This window comes from Scleropages formosus, chromosome 1 (genome assembly GCF_900964775.1).
Source record: "Scleropages formosus chromosome 1, fSclFor1.1, whole genome shotgun sequence".
Taxonomy (NCBI): Eukaryota; Metazoa; Chordata; class Actinopteri; order Osteoglossiformes; family Osteoglossidae; genus Scleropages; species Scleropages formosus.
The window spans coordinates 5921771-5939500 of record NC_041806.1 but is presented as its reverse complement, the minus strand read 5'-3'; the positions used below and the strand labels follow the sequence as shown (position 1 = coordinate 5939500).

General features: G+C 42.4%; 2 protein-coding genes across 2 annotated transcripts in view; one reads left to right on the top strand and one right to left on the bottom strand.

Annotated features, from left to right (window-relative positions):
• Window positions 1-17730, top strand: part of LOC108925557 (synapsin-2-like) — a 35566-nt gene that overhangs the window by 11600 nt on the left and 6236 nt on the right. Inside the window, exons 2-9 of the mRNA XM_018737591.2 lie at window positions 1676-1733; window positions 3044-3135; window positions 5070-5226; window positions 6888-6977; window positions 13535-13597; window positions 13987-14129; window positions 14710-14784; window positions 16650-16752. Coding sequence (XP_018593107.2) covers window positions 1676-1733; window positions 3044-3135; window positions 5070-5226; window positions 6888-6977; window positions 13535-13597; window positions 13987-14129; window positions 14710-14784; window positions 16650-16752 — 781 coding nt within the window. The remainder of the gene's footprint in view (window positions 1-1675; window positions 1734-3043; window positions 3136-5069; window positions 5227-6887; window positions 6978-13534; window positions 13598-13986; window positions 14130-14709; window positions 14785-16649; window positions 16753-17730) is intronic.
• On the bottom strand, window positions 8292-13385 carry LOC108925558 (metalloproteinase inhibitor 4-like). The gene is made up of 6 exons (XM_018737592.2): window positions 13358-13385; window positions 12637-12915; window positions 11107-11204; window positions 10299-10413; window positions 9535-9659; window positions 8292-9210 (listed from the first exon to the last, which is right to left on the bottom strand). Exons 1-6 carry the CDS (start codon window positions 13383-13385, stop codon window positions 9013-9015), a joined length of 843 nt encoding a protein of 280 aa, XP_018593108.2. The 3' UTR covers window positions 8292-9012.

Below are 17730 nucleotides of genomic sequence, written 5' to 3'. Positions count from 1 at the left end.
TGTTTCATCTGAAGAATGAGAGGCTTATGGCGAATAAAAGTAAAACTGTATGATCTATGAGCGTTCCGTCGTGTATTCCTGAGTGATGTGTAAAAGCACACTTATGTTTCAGGTATAATTTAGAACATTTAGAGCACATGTCTTCAGAAGGAAGTTGAATATAATATGCAAATAAAATGCTTTTGAAGAAACTATGTTAAAATATTAACACATATAAAAGAAGACAGTAAGGTAATCGACTGCTTAATCACAGTAAAACATGGGCCAGGTACACCTCACCCAGCAATTTTCAAACAAGCCTGATTTGTCTCCCCTGTGTGTGTTTATAACTCTTCTGAGTACTATTACCAAATACTTTTTGGTCCCCCAACAGAGGACAGCCTTACTGGCTGTTACACCCCCCGATGGTGTCTCCATGCAGAATCACATGATTTTCTAAGTCGCCTTTTGTCAAAGTCTTACAGCAGGAAGTGTGTGGAAAATACCCACAGGGTGGCAGTACAACCCAGTCACGATTAAGTCCATTGTTACATCTGAAATAGCATGAAAAATGCACTTTTGTATTAACACTGTACACAATCTGGTGACAAAATGTATTCTTTATCCTAAAGGGGTTCCCCACAGTCCAGTCCTTGGTCCTCTTTTGTTAGATCTTTACATAAACAACACTGATAAACCTTCCCATGAAAACTTTCGTTGTTGGACTGACCACTATGTTCTTAAATCCATGGTGTTTTCAAAGTCCAGGAATCATTAGTTCACCGCAGCTCTACCCCACACCATGACAATACAAACCAACTACATAAAGAAAATTTTTCCAAGAATACATAGCTCCATGTATTGCATGAATATATAGGTCACTGGAATGTTTTACCTTCAAAGGCAATTTTGAACATTTTGATTTGAAAAATTCAGGCTTTTGTTGATAAACTTTGAGGTAAAAGACATCTCTCTGTCTGTGCTATGTTTTCCAGGTTTCATACTCTGAAAGATTATAAACATGCGCACTTCCTCCTAGTTATGATGATCTTTTCATAAAATGATCACAGAACTCTGAGATTCATGCCAAATTCCAAGGCTCTCAGTTACTACAGGTGAAGTGTCCTGGATTACAGTATCTGCAAGAAGAATCCTAACTCTAACCCTAACTCAAACACAACTTACTGGTACATTTTTATGTGGAAAGATATAATGGTGTTGCCCTTTAGGTCTCATGTAGTTACCATTCTTCAAAGTACCAAAGAAATAATTGATGTCCACATGATGCTTTGTTACTGTTCCCAAGTCTTTATGGAACGAGACATAAAATTATAGGTGTTGCCTGTGTTGCGATGTGTCCAACACAGTAACGATCTACCACAGTAGCTTGTTGCTGATAGAGAGTTTCTCATTGAGAATTTGTTACTCAGTCATGGCAAAGTGATACAAAGTTAAAACATTGACTTTTTCCACTTCTACATTTGGTCCTATAACATATTTTTTCAAAAAAAAGGAAATTAATCACAATTCCACAACGAACTTGGTCTTTGCTCAAGCTTTCATGGTGAAAATTCGGCAGAGATTATGGCACATTTCTTATTTTAAAAGCCCCCGAGGAAATAAGCAGGCTCTCAACTCTCCTTCTCCTATAGGGTAGCTCGAGAACTCTTTCATTGTAACTTTGTGTCTTCCTTAGGGTCAAGCTGTTCCGAGGGAAGAAGATTCAGGGAGAACATGACATCAAAGTGGAACAGGTAAGTCTACTGCTCCTCTCGAAGACACACACACACACCCACATACACACAGTAAGAGCTTTTAATATTCTTATTCCTCACAGACAGCCCATGAAAATCTTCATCGACCATCTTCTAATGCAAAACAAAATGTGGGCGTCTTATATAACAGCTTTCCTCAGAATTTTTTTCCTCTTTGAAAAATGAAAAGACGAAAAAAAATGCAACTTGGTGCTTGACCTGAAAGAGTTTCCACGTTCTCTCTCGAAAGCTTTAAGTCCAGAACCCCCCACCCTCACCTTCCACAAATCTCAGGCAGGAAAACATTCGCCGATGGAGTCGCATCCAGATGGTTTGCTTAAAAGACACCTCATGGAGCTGTCAGAAGTGGCAAACCGCTTCAGATGTTTCATAGTCAAGGTGTTCCCGGGAGTAATGCATTTAAAAATATTACAGGTTTGCAGTTAATGACTCATTTGCATTTGATGGGGAAAATCAGCTCTCCCTTAGCAATAAACGTGAAACACACAAAGAGCTGCTGCGTGGGTTTAGAGCATCCAAAACAATACTGCCTTCAGGCATTTACACAACCGCAGATGTTTTCCAAAGGCATTTCATTATACGTAACTGAACCCACAGAAAGGAATGACGAAACACATTCTAATATCTGCTATGCAAATGTCTCATGACTCATGAAAAATCCTCTTAACTATACAATAAAACCAATATGAAAAGATGAAATATTTGGTAAGATGTGAGTGTTTCGGCTGTGTTTTAGCTCGAAAGGAAATATAATCTTGGATGCAGAACATCTGTCTTTCGTCTGGGACTCTTTCCGAAGGACGGAAAATAACCTGCTTCAGGCAGAGTGGAACACACTGACGTTTGCGTTTCTTCTAATTCATGAGTGATGGTTGAAGAATTTAACGAAGAAGATCGAGAGGGGTCATTTCAGGATCGAGAGGGGTCACGATTGGGGTTAAGCAGAGTAGATGACCAAGACCTCTGCATGCAGCAAGTTGCGTGATGTGTACTGGTTTATACCGTGGTGTGCGACACATTGACTGCTGTCTAGAATCACGTGTTTGCATCCAAATCTCTCCTTCTGCTGATGTAATGTTCTTTTCGTGCTGTTTTCCAAGTTGTGTGTCGGTGCGGAAGAAAGCCAAATGAATAAATGTAAAACGTAAATGTAAATGACGGAGCGCCTGAAATGACACTGATTCAGCGTGACGAGTCTATTCTTTGCATCTCTTTCAAAGACTTTAGCATTTCGGCAGCGAACGTAATGGAAAAACGTTTTAAATTTTGTCTTTTACCATCTCCTCCAGGCTGAATTCTCGGAGATCAGCCTCGTGTCGCATGCCAACGGAACATGCAACGTGCACGTCCAGGCCTTCAGGAACGCGACCAAGGTCGTCAGGTATGACACCGCGTGTACCGTTGCCTAAGTAGAGGCTGAGGGCTTTACAGAGAACTGCCCTGTTAGGGTAGACAGTTGAAGCACGTCCATGTTTTTGTCTCTGCGAGGAGAACGCTTTTTGAATTTGTTCACTTTCTCCTGACCTTGTCACAGCAGAGTGCACAAACCACACTCAGCACTAGTCTTTGTCTCTCTCATACATGCTGACTAAGAGGAAAGACATTGAATACTTTTCCAAATGGAGACACGGTGGATTACATACCTTGGTCTGGAGGGTCTCCAACCCCATGGAAAATACCAGAAGGTTATTCATTTGGGGCAGGAACTCAACTTCTTGCCCCATTGGATAACCGACAGTGGGTTGTAATGACTGAGTGCCTGTGGCCTGTTTATTTTTGACTCGTGTGCAGTGGCCCCTGTGATAAGCCGTCCACCCCCCCCCCAGCTACGCAGGTTTCGATGCCATGCACACGGTCAATGGACCGCTTGGCCGCACCACGCTCAGAGCACCTTGCCCCTGTAAAACTGGCCCATGCGGTATATCGATGGTGTAACACTAGATGGTGGCGCTACGTGCCGCTGAACTGGAGCCGAGAGAATCTCCGCCGTGTCCCAGCGACTTGACCACAGCCGAGCCGTGGCTAGAGGAGGCAGAGCGGACAGAATGAATCATTCCTTAAGGGGAGTGAGGTGGATCCACAAAGCTCCCTGTAATTACTATCCATTCGGATTTGTACAAACAGAAATCAATACATGTTAAAGTAAGCAGGCCACACTCGCTACTTTTTGTTTCTAAATTAAAGGCCAAGACACGTAGTTAGCTGCTGGCGTAGGTAAGCACTTTTAGGTACACGCATAAGTGTCACTTTGCCTGAACTCCCTGAATTATATGTTGATGCCACTTGAAAGAGTTAGAGTCCTGTGAGAAAAGTTGTAGAAGATGTCGTATTTTCCATGTGAAGCCAACTCAGTCGTCTGGCTGAAGAAATCGAGAGGAAGAGATCCAAGGGAAGCGGTCTGAGACGGCCGCCTTTCCGATGGGAATCGACTGCGGGTACGGAGAAGGTGGCAGGGGTTTGAAAGGCCGCTTCTTCCCTCCATCTCTCTCGTGTCTGATTTGAACTCTGGGAGCCTTTGATCAAAGTTTATACTGCGGGCACAACATCATTTCAGCGGTACAGGTACTTCAGACCACTGGTAACGTAGCAGTTAGACCTGCTGCCTGTGGTCCTGAAGGTCAGAGGTTCAAATCTCACCTCCTGCTGTAATACCATTGAGCAGCCAGCGGAATAAATGGATGAGTAACGGTAAGGAGTTTCCTGGCCAGCATGGTGGCACAGCAAGTAGTGCTGCTGCCTCACAGTGCCTGGGTGGTGAAAGAGGATATGGGTTCAATCCCTGCTCAGTCTGTGTGGGTTTCCTCTGGGTGCTCTGGTTTCCTACCGCAGTCCAAAGACATGCTGTTCACATTCCCCTAGAATGTGTGAGTGACAGAGTGAGTGTGTGTGTTCCACTGATGTATGGATGAGTGACCCAGTGTAAGTAGTGTATCTAGCAGTGTAAGTCACCGTGGTGAATAAGGTGTGTGGGCTGATAACACTACATAGAGCTCATTGGAAGTCAGTTTGGAGAAAAGTGTCTGCTAAGTAAATCAATGTAAATTTATTTCCATCAGAAAGGCACCTGCAGTTGTCTACGAGTGTTTATTGCGGATTTATATACCTTTAGTAGTAATGCTGCCTCCGACTGGATAAGCCTACTTGTGTTGGAATATGGGGCATTATTTGCATAAGCTGTCCAAAGTTTAATTCCAGTTATGATAATCTTCCTCCCTATCCCCATCACCTTCCTCTTCCCCAGAACATGTCATTTTATGACATTCATCACATGGTCTTGGTTTTTGAAAGGGTATAATACTCTGTCATCTTTTACAGGTCTTTCATGCCTGATTTTGTTCTAATTCGCCAACATGCCTTCAGCATGGTGGAGAACGAGGACTTTCGAAACTTGATCATCGGCCTCCAGTATGCCGGCATTCCCAGCGTCAATTCCCTGGAGTCTGTCTACAACCTCTGTGATAAACCCTGGGCGGTAGGACTTCCTTTATGGTTTGCTGCATCGCTGCATTTGTGTCATTTAATGTCACATTATGACATTACTATAACTCGCAGAAAGTAAGCTTAATGCAGTTAGAATTTATGTACTGTATTATCCCTCGTTTGCGTAGTAGGAAGTAAGCAAACCAAGAGTATGTTTATACTATGTATAGCGCGGTAAAAACAAGGAGGTAGTGTATAAGATTTAACTGAAGAAGGCGGCATGGCGGTGCAGCAGGTAGTACTGGTGCTTCACACCACCTGTTCTGTGCATTCAGACTTGGGCTGAAATCCAGCTCAGTCTGTGTTGACTTTGCATCTCCTCTCTTCCTCCATCTGTGTGGGTTTTCTCTGGGTACTCTGGTTTCCTCCCAAAGTCCGGAGAGATGTGTTGTCCATATTGTACACACAGACATATGAGTGAGTGTGTTATGTTTCTCAGCAATGTAGATGAGTGAATGATTGTGCAGAGCTTAGTGTGGTGTGTCCAGCACTGTAAGTTGCTTTGGACAAAGGTGTCACCTACATAAGCAAATGTAAATCTATTTTTATACACCCCTGTATAAAATAATATTATGACACTTTTTTTTTTTTTTTTTTTTTTTAAAGTTCCAAATAAATAACTGTCAAACTGGTTGCATTTGGTGGCAAGCGAATGTTAATATTCCAACAATCTCACATGAAATTTTTCCAGAATTTCCCAAGAACAACCAGCTTCTAGCTTGCATGGCCATAGATTAACACGACCTTATTAAAACTGTATTAAATAAACTATTCACTGATCTTGCTTTTGGAAACTTGGATATTTATTAGAATTACTGCAGATTTTCCCAATTTTATTTTGCCCTATGCTAAGCCATAGACATAATTTTACCTGTTCATCGAAGAAGGTATTTTTCCATTTATTTTTTATCAGAGTACCTACCTTGGTGTTCCTTATTAATTTGGATCTTTAAAACGTTTTCTTTCAAGTAGTACCCAAGGAAAAAGGAACAACAAAGCCAAATGAAATGGGAAATGGTTATGTCTTTTTTTTGGATTTGCTGCTTCCGCTGCCCATGTAAAACTGAAGTACTTTACCATGAACGGTTTAACGTCATCGGGAACTGAATGCTACAGCATTGAGGATAACACTCAGTTTATTAGACATTGTCTTTAATGTTATGTGCTTTCATGACAGCAACAATTATTGTAATTTTTGCCTTTTTAACTGACACATTGTCCAAAGGAACGTACAGTTACAGAGCGAGACATCTTGGAGTAATTCAGATTCTGCATTTTGCTGTGTCCGAATTTATGATGACTGTCTCCTGGGGAGGCTTTGGGTCTCGGCGGACTTTAATATTTGCTTCTGACTAGTGAAGGAACAGGGCTGCTCCCCTTCTGAGATGTATAGTCCTAAAATTGTCTGCACTGCACATACTGTCATGCTTTGCACTCTGCTCATGCAGCTACCGCGGTACGCATCATGCATGTGTCCCAGTCAAGTCCGTGGCACCGCGAACGCATTTCATTTTTAACGTGTGGAAACTTCTGGAGTTACTGCAATGTGAGAGAACTTAAAAAGTCAATTTTAGAATGAAATCGAATGGAAAAGTCTGGAAAATAATGCATCTGCTTCATCACTGACGACTCATTCCTCCGTTGCACTTCCAGTTTGCTCGGCTAATAAGCGCCTACAAGAAGCTCGGCCCCGAAGCGTTCCCGCTGATCGAACAAACCTTCTATCCAAACTATAAAGACATGGTAAGCGCTTGATATCTGCTGATTCCACCCTCCCATAATCCCATCCAACCGCAGCTGAAGCGTGTTCTAGTTGCGACCCATAATTTTTCACTCAACGGAGGAACCCAATGATTGCGTCTGTCTTCGCTGCTGAGGTCTGCAATCCGAAAGACCCCATCGGAGTTGCCTTACATGTCGTGTCACAGACAAATTGTTGTGTTCCACCCATGGAGTGATCTGAGAGCTCATGTAGACATTAATCGCTGTTGTTTTCCCCCATGCACCAATGAACTGCTTTACTTTTTAGTCGCTGTATTTGACGGTTTTCGGTAAGACGTAAAATTTGCTCCATAATCCAGTACCAGAATGATCTGCTATGAGAGGGTGCATGGAAACCCATGTGTGTCCAGAGAAGAACTGTAAGGACAAATACAGTGCAGCAATTAATCATGAAAAAAAAAAGTGCAATTGAGTATGACTTGTCAGCTCGAGAACTATTCCCTGCTAAAACCGCCAGATTTTATTCTAAGGCAGTTAGTTTCAACTGTGGGTGTGGAAATGTACTCCCTCAGAACTGGTTTACTCGGACGTACTGGGCAGCAGAAGCAGTTTGTATGCCATTACGTTGCTATCAGAAGAAACGCGTCAGAAATCGAACAGATTACTAATTAAAAAGGTAAAGAAAGCACTTACGAACCAATTTAGTCAACAATTTGTATTACGTGTTTAAGGCTAAAGTGACAAAAATACTGATACAACAAATCATATGTAAATAAAACATTATGCCATAGAGAATTACTGTTTTTTTTTAAAACGCTATCAGAGTTGGAGTTATAAAATGTTTGTCTGTGTGTTTGTTTTTTTCTATTTTGCAAAAGTGAAAACAGGTTTTAAGAAAAAAAGAAAAAAAATAGCAATAGCTTTAAAATGTACAGAATGTAAAACCAATTTTACCCCATTCCTCTTCAGTTTTACTTTGTTTATATGTATCCTCTCAGTGTATACAGAAACATTCAGTTAAATGAGATATGCAAATATCCTTTAAAGCTTAGTTTTATGCATACTGTACAGAGGCTTCAATATAGCCAATTGGTGAATCCAAAATAAGATATTTAAGCATTTCATTTGCTGCCTAAATTTTGCCCAACTTCCCAAAAAGTTTCCTTTCAGAAAGTGATGGCTACTCAATCAATACCATTGTTGCTACAAAAAAAATAAATTTTTAAGCTTTTTCACTAAAAAATATTTGGTTTTTTTTGTATTTTTTTTGAGATTTTTAAGTCGTTTGCCTGCCACAAAAACAAAACAATGTATTTTTAAGAGAAGTGTATAAAAATGTAATTACTGACAAGGAAAAACAAGCAAAATCAAGTTTCCATAGAAACAGACAACAAGTAATGTTGGATCACAATTGCTGCGGTCGGTTGACAACCGGATCACTCTAGTCGGATCGTTAACTATGTCAGCTGGCACATTCAGTGTTAGCGCTCGCTTCCCCGGCAACTACTGCAGAGGACTGGCCTCAAAAATAAGATCACAGCCATGCCTTCCAGAACAATCTGGGTTGGTCTATCGGGTTCTTTTACAAATGACAGGCACTCTTCAGGCAGGGCAGTAAGATTTTTTTAGAATCCTGGCCTTAAACATGGTATACCTCGCAGCACTGCCGAGCTCCTCAACGCTTCACTTTGTTTTCCCATGCTTGACCTATGTCTCATGCTGTTAGCTGTGGTGTAAATGTAGTCCACAATGTGTATGTCTTAATCCAGGTAAAAATTGCAGAACAAATCATCAAGAAAGGAAATATATCCTTGCCCTACTGTATACCGGGCATTGAAGCTTGATACAAAATAAAAAGATACAAGACATAATAAAATAAGTCTCTCTGATGCATACCGCCGTGGGTTCAGCGGTAATGCGTAGCCCAGTCTTTGGAAGATCTTTCCAATCATAGCAGAAGTCCTGCTGGGTAGAGGGCCACACTACACCTCTGTCAGCTGAATGGCGAAGCCACCATGTATCCATCCTCCCATAAACCCACCCACTTATTTCCCTTTTAGGGGTCGTTCAGGTCCAGGAAGTTTTTGCCAAGAAGTGGGGCCCCCCTGTACCAGCTGCAGGAGCCATCATTGCGCTTCATGCAAGCAAAATTACGGGCTTGATCTCCAGTCAGGTTGTCGTCCAGCAGCCAGTCTGTCCACAGGCATTCCTTCTCCAGACTGGTGGTGCAGGGCAGGGTATGGCATGTTGAAATCTGTGGGACAGGGTGCCAGGGTATAGGGTGTGGGATGGAATGGTGGAGGAAGATTTGGAGATTCCACTGCAGAGTGAACGTGTCTGGCACGTTTGCCAAAATCGGTAGACATCTGCTCCAACATTGTGCAATTTGGAATTGTGAAGAACTCAACACACATTGTATATAATAATATAAAATAATAATAGATAATAATAGATAATACGAGGAGCATATTTGCATGACTCAGAATGGTCACTGCAGTAATTTTTCCAGTTCTGATGCTCTAGTATACCATTTTGACCCGTGCACAAGTTGTACTGTGTCAAGACAGCTGAAACTTACTTTGCAGGAGCAGCCCATGTGGTATCTGTAGTTGAGGTTTTTCTTCTGGGACATGGTTAGGTGCTTCCAGGGCTCCACAAGGTTGCAAAGCTCAACAGATATCTTCCCATCACTTAGTATGTTGGCTGAAAGGCACAAAACATACTGTGTGTGTCGGGGGGCGGTCTGTCACTGAGCAGTTTCAGTATAGCAACCCACTAGATATAGGCACAGTATTATATACACACACACTTTCAGAACTGCTTGTCCCATACGGGGTCGCAGGGAACCGGAGCCTACCCGGCAACACAGGGCATAAGGCCAGAGAGGGAGGGGACACACCCAGGACGGGACGCCAGTCCGTCGCAAGGCACCCCAAGCGGAACTCGAACCCCAGACCCACTGGAGAGCAGGACTGTGGTCCAACCCACTGCGCCACCGCACTCCCGTCCTCAGTATTATATAAAGTTTATCAAATATCTGCAGAACACATAAGCTGGGCACATACCTCCAAATTCATAACATATTTAAATATGAAAAGTAAGCATGACAGCACCCTTTCAGTTGATGCCAGAATGTTTCCTTTTTACCTACATGTGTCTGGTAAACAAAGTGAATTCTAACAGCATTTTAGACCTTGGATATAAGCTTTAATAGTGGAATTATTTGCTGCCACATAAAGACCAAAGGACTGCGTTGATGCCTAGAGCTGTTTGGAGGCCACAGCATCTCAGCTTCGATCCTGTCCAAAAACATTAGTTTGTCTCCGGATATGGGTGTCTTACCAAAGATCAGGTATTGAACCTTGTTTTTGGAGTTCAGCTTGATCCCGCAGAGGGAGGAATAGAAAGGCGTGTAGATGTACTGGATGTCCCTTACCTTCTCAAAGCCCTTGAACATCTGTCAGAAGGAATATATTGTCACCTCACCTGACCAAAGATGCAGACACTTTCTAAACAAAATTCAAATCTTAACATCTCTTTGGGGCATTGCGCAATATCCGGCTTATACTGTAAACCACTCAACAATGTTTTCTTGCGAAATGCAGTAAACATATTTTTATTGTGAGAAGAAGTCTGCAGAGCACAGTGGGCCGAGATGAAACAGTTTCCAAAGAGATCCCCGCAACAGTAGTTTAATTGCATCTAAAACCTGTATAAAAACTTACAATTGGTTGACTGCAATTTCAACCTTGTTATTTTTATAAAAGGAAGCATTTATTCGCATCATCTTTCATCTTTAGCTGTAAAAGGAGAAATAAACATTTTAATGAGTTTTATAGGGAAAGTAGGCTCTGAATGATGAGAAGAGTGTCCCAAAGTGCCCACCACACTATGCTCAGTGACGGTGATCTTCACACTGACAATATAATCATCCTGGAGCCATGGCCATCATCAAGGTTACTGTGGTCAGCCATGACATCATCTTGGCCTCACACCACTAATGGACCCTTAGGCATCAGACTGATGTAGTCCAGGCTACTGATGCTTTTTTTTTTTTTTTTTTTGCCAACACTTTTTTGACTTTTTGGCTTTTTGAAGACCTAGATTTTTGAATTTATAGATATATATGTAGTAAATTGCAGAAACTCACCTTCATCAGTTTGACTTCATACTGGATCATCTTCATGTGGGGTGAAGAATTGTTGCTGGGAGACACAACCTTCTCCCCAATAATTTTTGCACGTATAACTGCAAAAAGAAAGGCCTTGTGTGATTTCGAAACAGGCCAAATAGCTGACAGTATTTCAGTACAGCTATGAAGTTACTTATTCTCTTAGTCTTCTACGGTATGAAGTAAATGCACAAATACAGCTTTTCGTCTCTTGGTCTTTACTGCAATGTGTCCCTGCAACCCGTCAGGTCTCAGAATCACAGTTCTAGAACTCTGGCCAAATTCCACATTAATTTGGCTTTCAGCAGCCCGAAAGATTTCTAATTCTGCTGCATGATTGATAGGGATAATTCATATGATCACCGAAACGATATCTCCTTTCCATTCAACTGAAGGAATCGGCAACACTAAGTCACAGTGCAGTTCCATTGCGCTGTGTCCTACAGTCTAGGGAAGACTGTGTCTGCAGATGTGTGTGTTTTTAGTTCTTTTTTTGTTTGTTTGTTTGTTTCAAATATCACGACTCCCTGAAATTCTTGATATTGGAAACTTAGCGCTAAATTATTCGCAGGACTACTCAGTATAACAAACCTTTATTGTCAGTCTCGTCTGCTGGGAGGTTATTGAATATGGTTTCATTATTCCCGGAAGATCTGACAATATGGTAGCGCTTCTGGAACTCCTGTAACACACTTGAGTAGCTACATTTATGCAGTTTCATTTCACTGCCCTGAACTGTGCCTCTCGGAGCATTTTTTTGGCGGCTTTGAGGAATTTTGATCAGTTTTGAGGAAACTGGTGTCTGCTTAGTCAGAATTAAAGATCACCACGGCCTGCTTTAAAAAGTAACTGCACTCCAGTCGCATCACCTGTATTCCTTTTAAACTGTTTTTTTTTTTTCCTTTGATTTTTCATTAATTGAGCTCAGTTTTCTGTTTTGGATATTTATTTCCAGTTTGATTGACAAAGTAAAATCTAGCATCCAAAGGGTTAGGGTTAGGATTTTGTCAGCAAAATGTGTATTCAATTTCATCATGAACAAAGTTAGTCCTCCGAGGGATGATTTCAAATGACTTGTTCGCCAGTAACAGCTTCTCCAAGTCCATAGTTATTGTTTAACAGTTTAAAATGTTTTAGTGCCATTTTATTTATCATATGAAAATATGAAGTCTTTACATTTCTCTTAAACTGAGGGCAGTTCAGTGCGGCCAAAATTCCAGCGCTGAAATGGCAAAAGGAATCAAAAATAAACTTGAAAAGGTAAGAAATCTGGAGAAAAGTCGCTCAAAAACACACTGCAGGCCAGAGCTAAAGCACTTTGTGTGGTCTGAGATTCCAGCACAATCAGACACCCTGTAGACGGTAATCGGTGCGATCCTTACTGTGAAAATATTCCCGAAGCACAGCACAGTTTTACCCTCAGTCCTTTCTGAACTCGCAATCAGAGCCGAAAAGCTGCCTCTGTCGGTCTTCCACCCACCCCGTAATCTGCCGACCCATTTCACATACCTACGTCGGAGCTGCAGAACTGCTCCTGTGGATGGGTGGGGTTACAGCTGCACCCCTCCGCCAGCTCCAACCGACCCAAAGCCAGCAGCAGGAGCGCTAGCGCCGCACACCCAAGTGCGCTCGCTGCCATGTCGTCGGGCCTTGTCCTCGGCACACCGCCTGCCGCCCGGGATCGGTGCTGCCGGTCGGGGTGGTGCTGGAATGCGACGCCAGAGAAGACCCACGTTGTCTCTTGCTGCCACCGTGTTCTCCAAAGCGGGGGGCTGGCGCGAGGGATCTCTTATGTAAAGTTGGCCTGTTCCAAAGGACCACCCCTTTCTCAACAAAACACACCCCTGCCTCCCCTCCGCTACAGACATAAAGACTACACAGCAACTAGTTACTCCAAATTGTAACCGGTGTTACAGCTTAACCTCAGAACACAGTGAGTGAGTGAGACGGTGGGATATTTTTGCTTTCTTACTCGTAAACACGGTCACGGTTCAGGGAGAGGAAACGCCTTAGACTCATTCTCAGTGTCCCCCTTCTGCTACCTGAGTTGCAGAGGAAAGCTCGAAAGGACACTCGTACTAAATAACTCCATTCACGTGCCTGGGGGGGAGGTGCAGATTTAAGAGGTGTGTTGCAGATGCAGGGCAGGATGACGGTGTCTCGCAAAGTCGGTTTACTAGTTGGTCCGTTACTGAGGCTTGAATCATGACAGCAACGGAGGCAGACTCACTGGACGACAGTTGTTTCTTCTTGCGCATTTCTTCAAAGAAACTGCAGCCCATTTTTTTCGGGACCTGCACCCCCGGCAGGTTCATTTTACAAAGAGATTCTTGAACGAAGCGTTACAGCGATGCCCCATCCGAGTAACTTGAAAGCATGAAATGTTCACGCGTTGCTTCTGTTTTAGGTCACTATGCCGACATTTCCTGTAGTAGTGAAAATTGGACACGCTCACTGTGGCATGGGAAAGGTGAGATTCTGTCTTCTACCTGCAATAACGTAAACCGATACGATCCACCTCTCTGTGTGTGTTATTTTGTCTCTTGGTGGCAGTGTGATAAAATGACTCGGTGCACCTACAACCTTCCATCTCTGATAGTGTCATCAATCTTCTCTTACCTTCTTCCTCTACTTCTGGGGGCCTAACTTACATTAATTCATTTAGCTGAGCCTTTTCTCCAATGCCACTTATAATGTTAAGCTACTTAGATTTATTCACCCATTTGGGTAATTTTAGTGGAGCAGTTTAGGGTTAAGTACCTTGACTAAGGAAATTCAAACCTGTCAAACTTGTCTCCATCAGCCTGTTTCACCCCATTATACCCCCTCTTCATCCTGTTCCCACTGTCTGGTGTGCAGGTGAAGGTGGCCAACCACAGTGGATTTCAAGACATTGCCAGTGCGGTGGCCCTAACCCATGCCTACACCACAACCGAGCCCTTCGTCGAGTCTAAGTATGACATTAGGATTCAGAAGATTGGGAGCAACTATAAAGCATACATGTATGTATTCAGAGATGCACTGGAGAGTCTATATGTACCACGTTTTTATGTGCCAGCAGAGCGGTCACCTTCCTGCGCGGACTTGTTGAAGTATGATCCTATTCATAGCCCCCCGCATGAAACAACTGCTTGTAAACACCAAGCTGCAAAAGTATAGTCTGTGTAACAGCACTGCTTTATTTTAACTGACCTCTGGAAAAACCTCATATAAATATGTGTTTTGAGTTACCGGTTAGGTTGTTTTCAAGTGGAAAACTTGCAAAGGTCTCTAAAGAAAAGCGTGTTTGTTTGGGGGAAGTGCGGTTTTTACTTGCCCTCGACTTGTCTGGGTGATGAGACAGGGGAATGACACAGGACGTGACTATGATGTTGACAGCCGCGACAATGGACCAATTGTCACAGATGGGTTTTTTTTTGTATTCTGTCATGACGCTCAGGACTCTGCAAGGATTCTCCTCTCATGTCTTTTCTTACAGCTAAACATTTTTTAGAGCGACGCGCTTTAAATACCCAATTCCGTGCCGAAATATAGACAGACAGAAGACAACGTTGCCGGTGTTTGTCTATTTCTCTCCCGCAGGAGAACCTCGATTTCTGGGAGCTGGAAGACAAACACCGGTTCTGCAATGCTTGAACAAGTGGCCATGACAGACAGGTGAGGATGGACTCATGAGCTCAATTGGGGGAAAGGAGGGGGGGGGCATGCTGTGTATGGGATTGGGCCAAGGCACCAAGGCACCATGGTGGTGGAGATGTTTTCCAGAGCAGTCAGGAGCGTTGCAGCTAAACTTTATAGAATCACATTTCATGTAGAACTCTGGAGTCCAAGACGCAAAAACAGCGGGCTGAGTCTTCCTGTCCTCCGTACCTTAAAAGAAATCGGTGTGGCTTCCTCTTATACTCCACCTTCCATGAGTCTGCATGTGATACCAGTGGAAATTGTGAGAACAAATGATCAACCTGGGCAAAGTCAGTATGAGACAAACTGGACCGGAGAGTGAAGGCAAAGCAACCCATAAGTCTTCTAGATCTCCGGGCATCTCAGCCCAGCTGAGCTTTCGACTGGTACCCTACGGCGATGTCAATTTTTGCGTCATTTATGGTTTCTACATGGTGGCAGTGTGGGAAAAGCCAGCGCTTCACAGCTCCTGAGCTGCTTGGTGTGCATGAAGTTTGTGCCCCACAGAGAAGGCAGCACTGGCAAAGCACTTCTGTCCCTCCTCTGCCTGGAAAAGCACACAAGTGATTGCCGAGAGTTGGATTTGACTGGCTGGCAATAGCCCCTCCCACACACACACATTATTTCTACACCCCTGACTACAATTATCCTGGATAGATCTGGCTTTCAGGACATACATGGACTGATTTTTCACTTTTACAGTCAGTTTACAACATAAAAATATCAAGTTTGAAAATATGTGGAGTAGAATGATTTTCCTCTCACTCTCTCACTGTCATTACTACTCATAAAAGTTAGACCCGTGGCAATCCGGAGCCTATCCCAAAAGCACAGGGTGCAAGTACAGTTAGGGTACACCACAGACAGGATGCCAATCTGTTGCAGATTAATTACACAATGTAACAAAAATTTAATTATGTAAATGTTTAGCATTTTCCTTTCGGTTTCGTTTGATCAATCATATTTGTGCTGTTAGTTAGTACTATATGTCACTTTTTAGAAAAATATTCCACATTCTTGAAGTGAGCAAATTTAGGTGATTTTAGATACCAGGTTCCAAGCACCGAATATTCCAGTACGTTTTAGGATCTGATGCTTTCCAGAATGTTTCAGTCTTTCTGCAACACTCTGGTGCCTTCTAGAATCTTCCAATGGCTGTAAAGTACCAAACTAAAACTGACACTAGAAGAACTAGTGGTATTTTTGTAGTCAGTAAATTTTAAATAATCATAATCAGCACAGAAATGGGCATGACTAAGAACTTTGAAAACAACTGTAGCGTTGTGTATACTTCTGTTTAAAACTGCTGGAAGATTAGGAAATTCTTTTTAGCTTTGTGTCTATAAAGGTGAACAAGTATTACATTTTCTTAACCTATCACATCACATTATTATACAGGTGGTCCCTGATTTACGATGGGGTTACGTTATGCGAACCCATCATAACCCATCGTAAGTCGAAAATGCATTTAACACATCTAATAAACACCTCTGCGTGACAGACTGGGAGATGGAGATCGCTGTTGCCTCCCAGCATCACGAGAGAGCATCACAATCAAAATTCTGAATTCGAGGTACGGCTTCTACTGAACGAGTAACACCAGCTCACCATCGTAAAGTCGAAAAAATCGTAAGTCAAACCATCGTAAATTGGGGACCGCCTGTATACTATTATATCAAGGAATTATGAGTATTCCATTACAATAGTTCATTGGGTATTTTAATAAGGGATAATGTTTTAAGGGTTTGTGCTTTGGAGCTCATCCCCCAATGTACTGCACAGGATGTGTTGTTAAACTTCTCCAAAATGTGTGCTGTTCTGGACCCTCCCCAACCTGGCAGGTATAAGCTATGGGTGGACACGTGCTCAGAGATCTTTGGAGGCTTGGACATCTGTGCGGTCAAAGCCATTCATGGCAAGGATGGAAAAGACTACGTCACAGAGGTGAACAGTGCATTTCTCCGCAGTCTATGATCACGCACAGTCGTAGTCTAAGTGCTACTTAGGTTCTGCATGTTAAAAGCACAAGCACATAAACAACAAACACTCTACGTGTTACTTACAACAAGGTTTGTGCGGAAATATCCGCTGTACCACTCACATCGCAGTTGCTTTACTGAATGCAAGAAAAGGAATGCTTTAAGTAGATTTCTTTCTGAGTTACTTTAAATGCTGAATTACTTGGTTTTCTCCAACCAAGGTTTCCATTCGAAAAACCAGCAGGGAAGTCTTGGATGATAATATATTCTTGGCCGCAAATTCGTGACCTAATTTTTGGGAAGCTGAGGCTAAGTATAAAAAAGTAAGCAGTGGAAACCTCGCTGAAAAGCCACATTTATGTATATCTTAATCCTGTCCATAAAAGGGACTGTAGCTGTGTGTGTGATGAGTGCGCTACTGAATGCAGTGATCATCTGGCTTGAGCAGGAAAGCATTAGAGCACCACAGCTTCCACTCTTATGAAGGGATAAAATTCATTTTTAAACAGTAGAATCAAGGTTTTATTTATTTATTTATTTAATTAAACACACTTTGTATTATAGATTGTTTTTTTCGTAAAACAAGCTGTTTGCCACGTAACATCAGTGTTCGATCCACAATCTTAAATGGTAAAATGAAGTTTTTCTAGTAACAGAGAGGAGGGATCAATTTTAATATACTGAGAAAAAAACCTCCTCATTATTCCACAGGGTATTTTCACGTCCACAAGTAATACGTTAAAGCGATCAATAGCTGTATTTAAAGTATAAATTGGGATCAGAGTCATTGTCCTGACAAGAGATGTCAAAATGATGCAGTATCACAAGTCTATGCTTTTCAAAACGTGTTCCCTTGGCAGCATTAAGGGCAGAGGTTCTGAAGCTTTTCTCGGCCGCAGATCCGAGAAAATGTAGTGAAAGCCAAGGACTCCATTTTAGAAAA

What these genes read in the sequence shown, in the direction of transcription:
- LOC108925558 (XM_018737592.2), bottom strand. Translation starts at nt 13,385, where the DNA reads ATGCGCAAGAAGAAACAACTGTCGTCCA. An exon ending in GAAGAAACAACTGTCGTCCA is followed by an intron (nt 12,916 to 13,357) that starts GTGAGTCTGCCT and finishes ACTTTACATAAG; the next exon opens with AGATCCCTCGCGCCAGCCCC. An exon ending in GTTCTGCAGCTCCGACGTAG is followed by an intron (nt 11,205 to 12,636) that starts GTATGTGAAATG and finishes TTCTTTTTGCAG; the next exon opens with TTATACGTGCAAAAATTATT.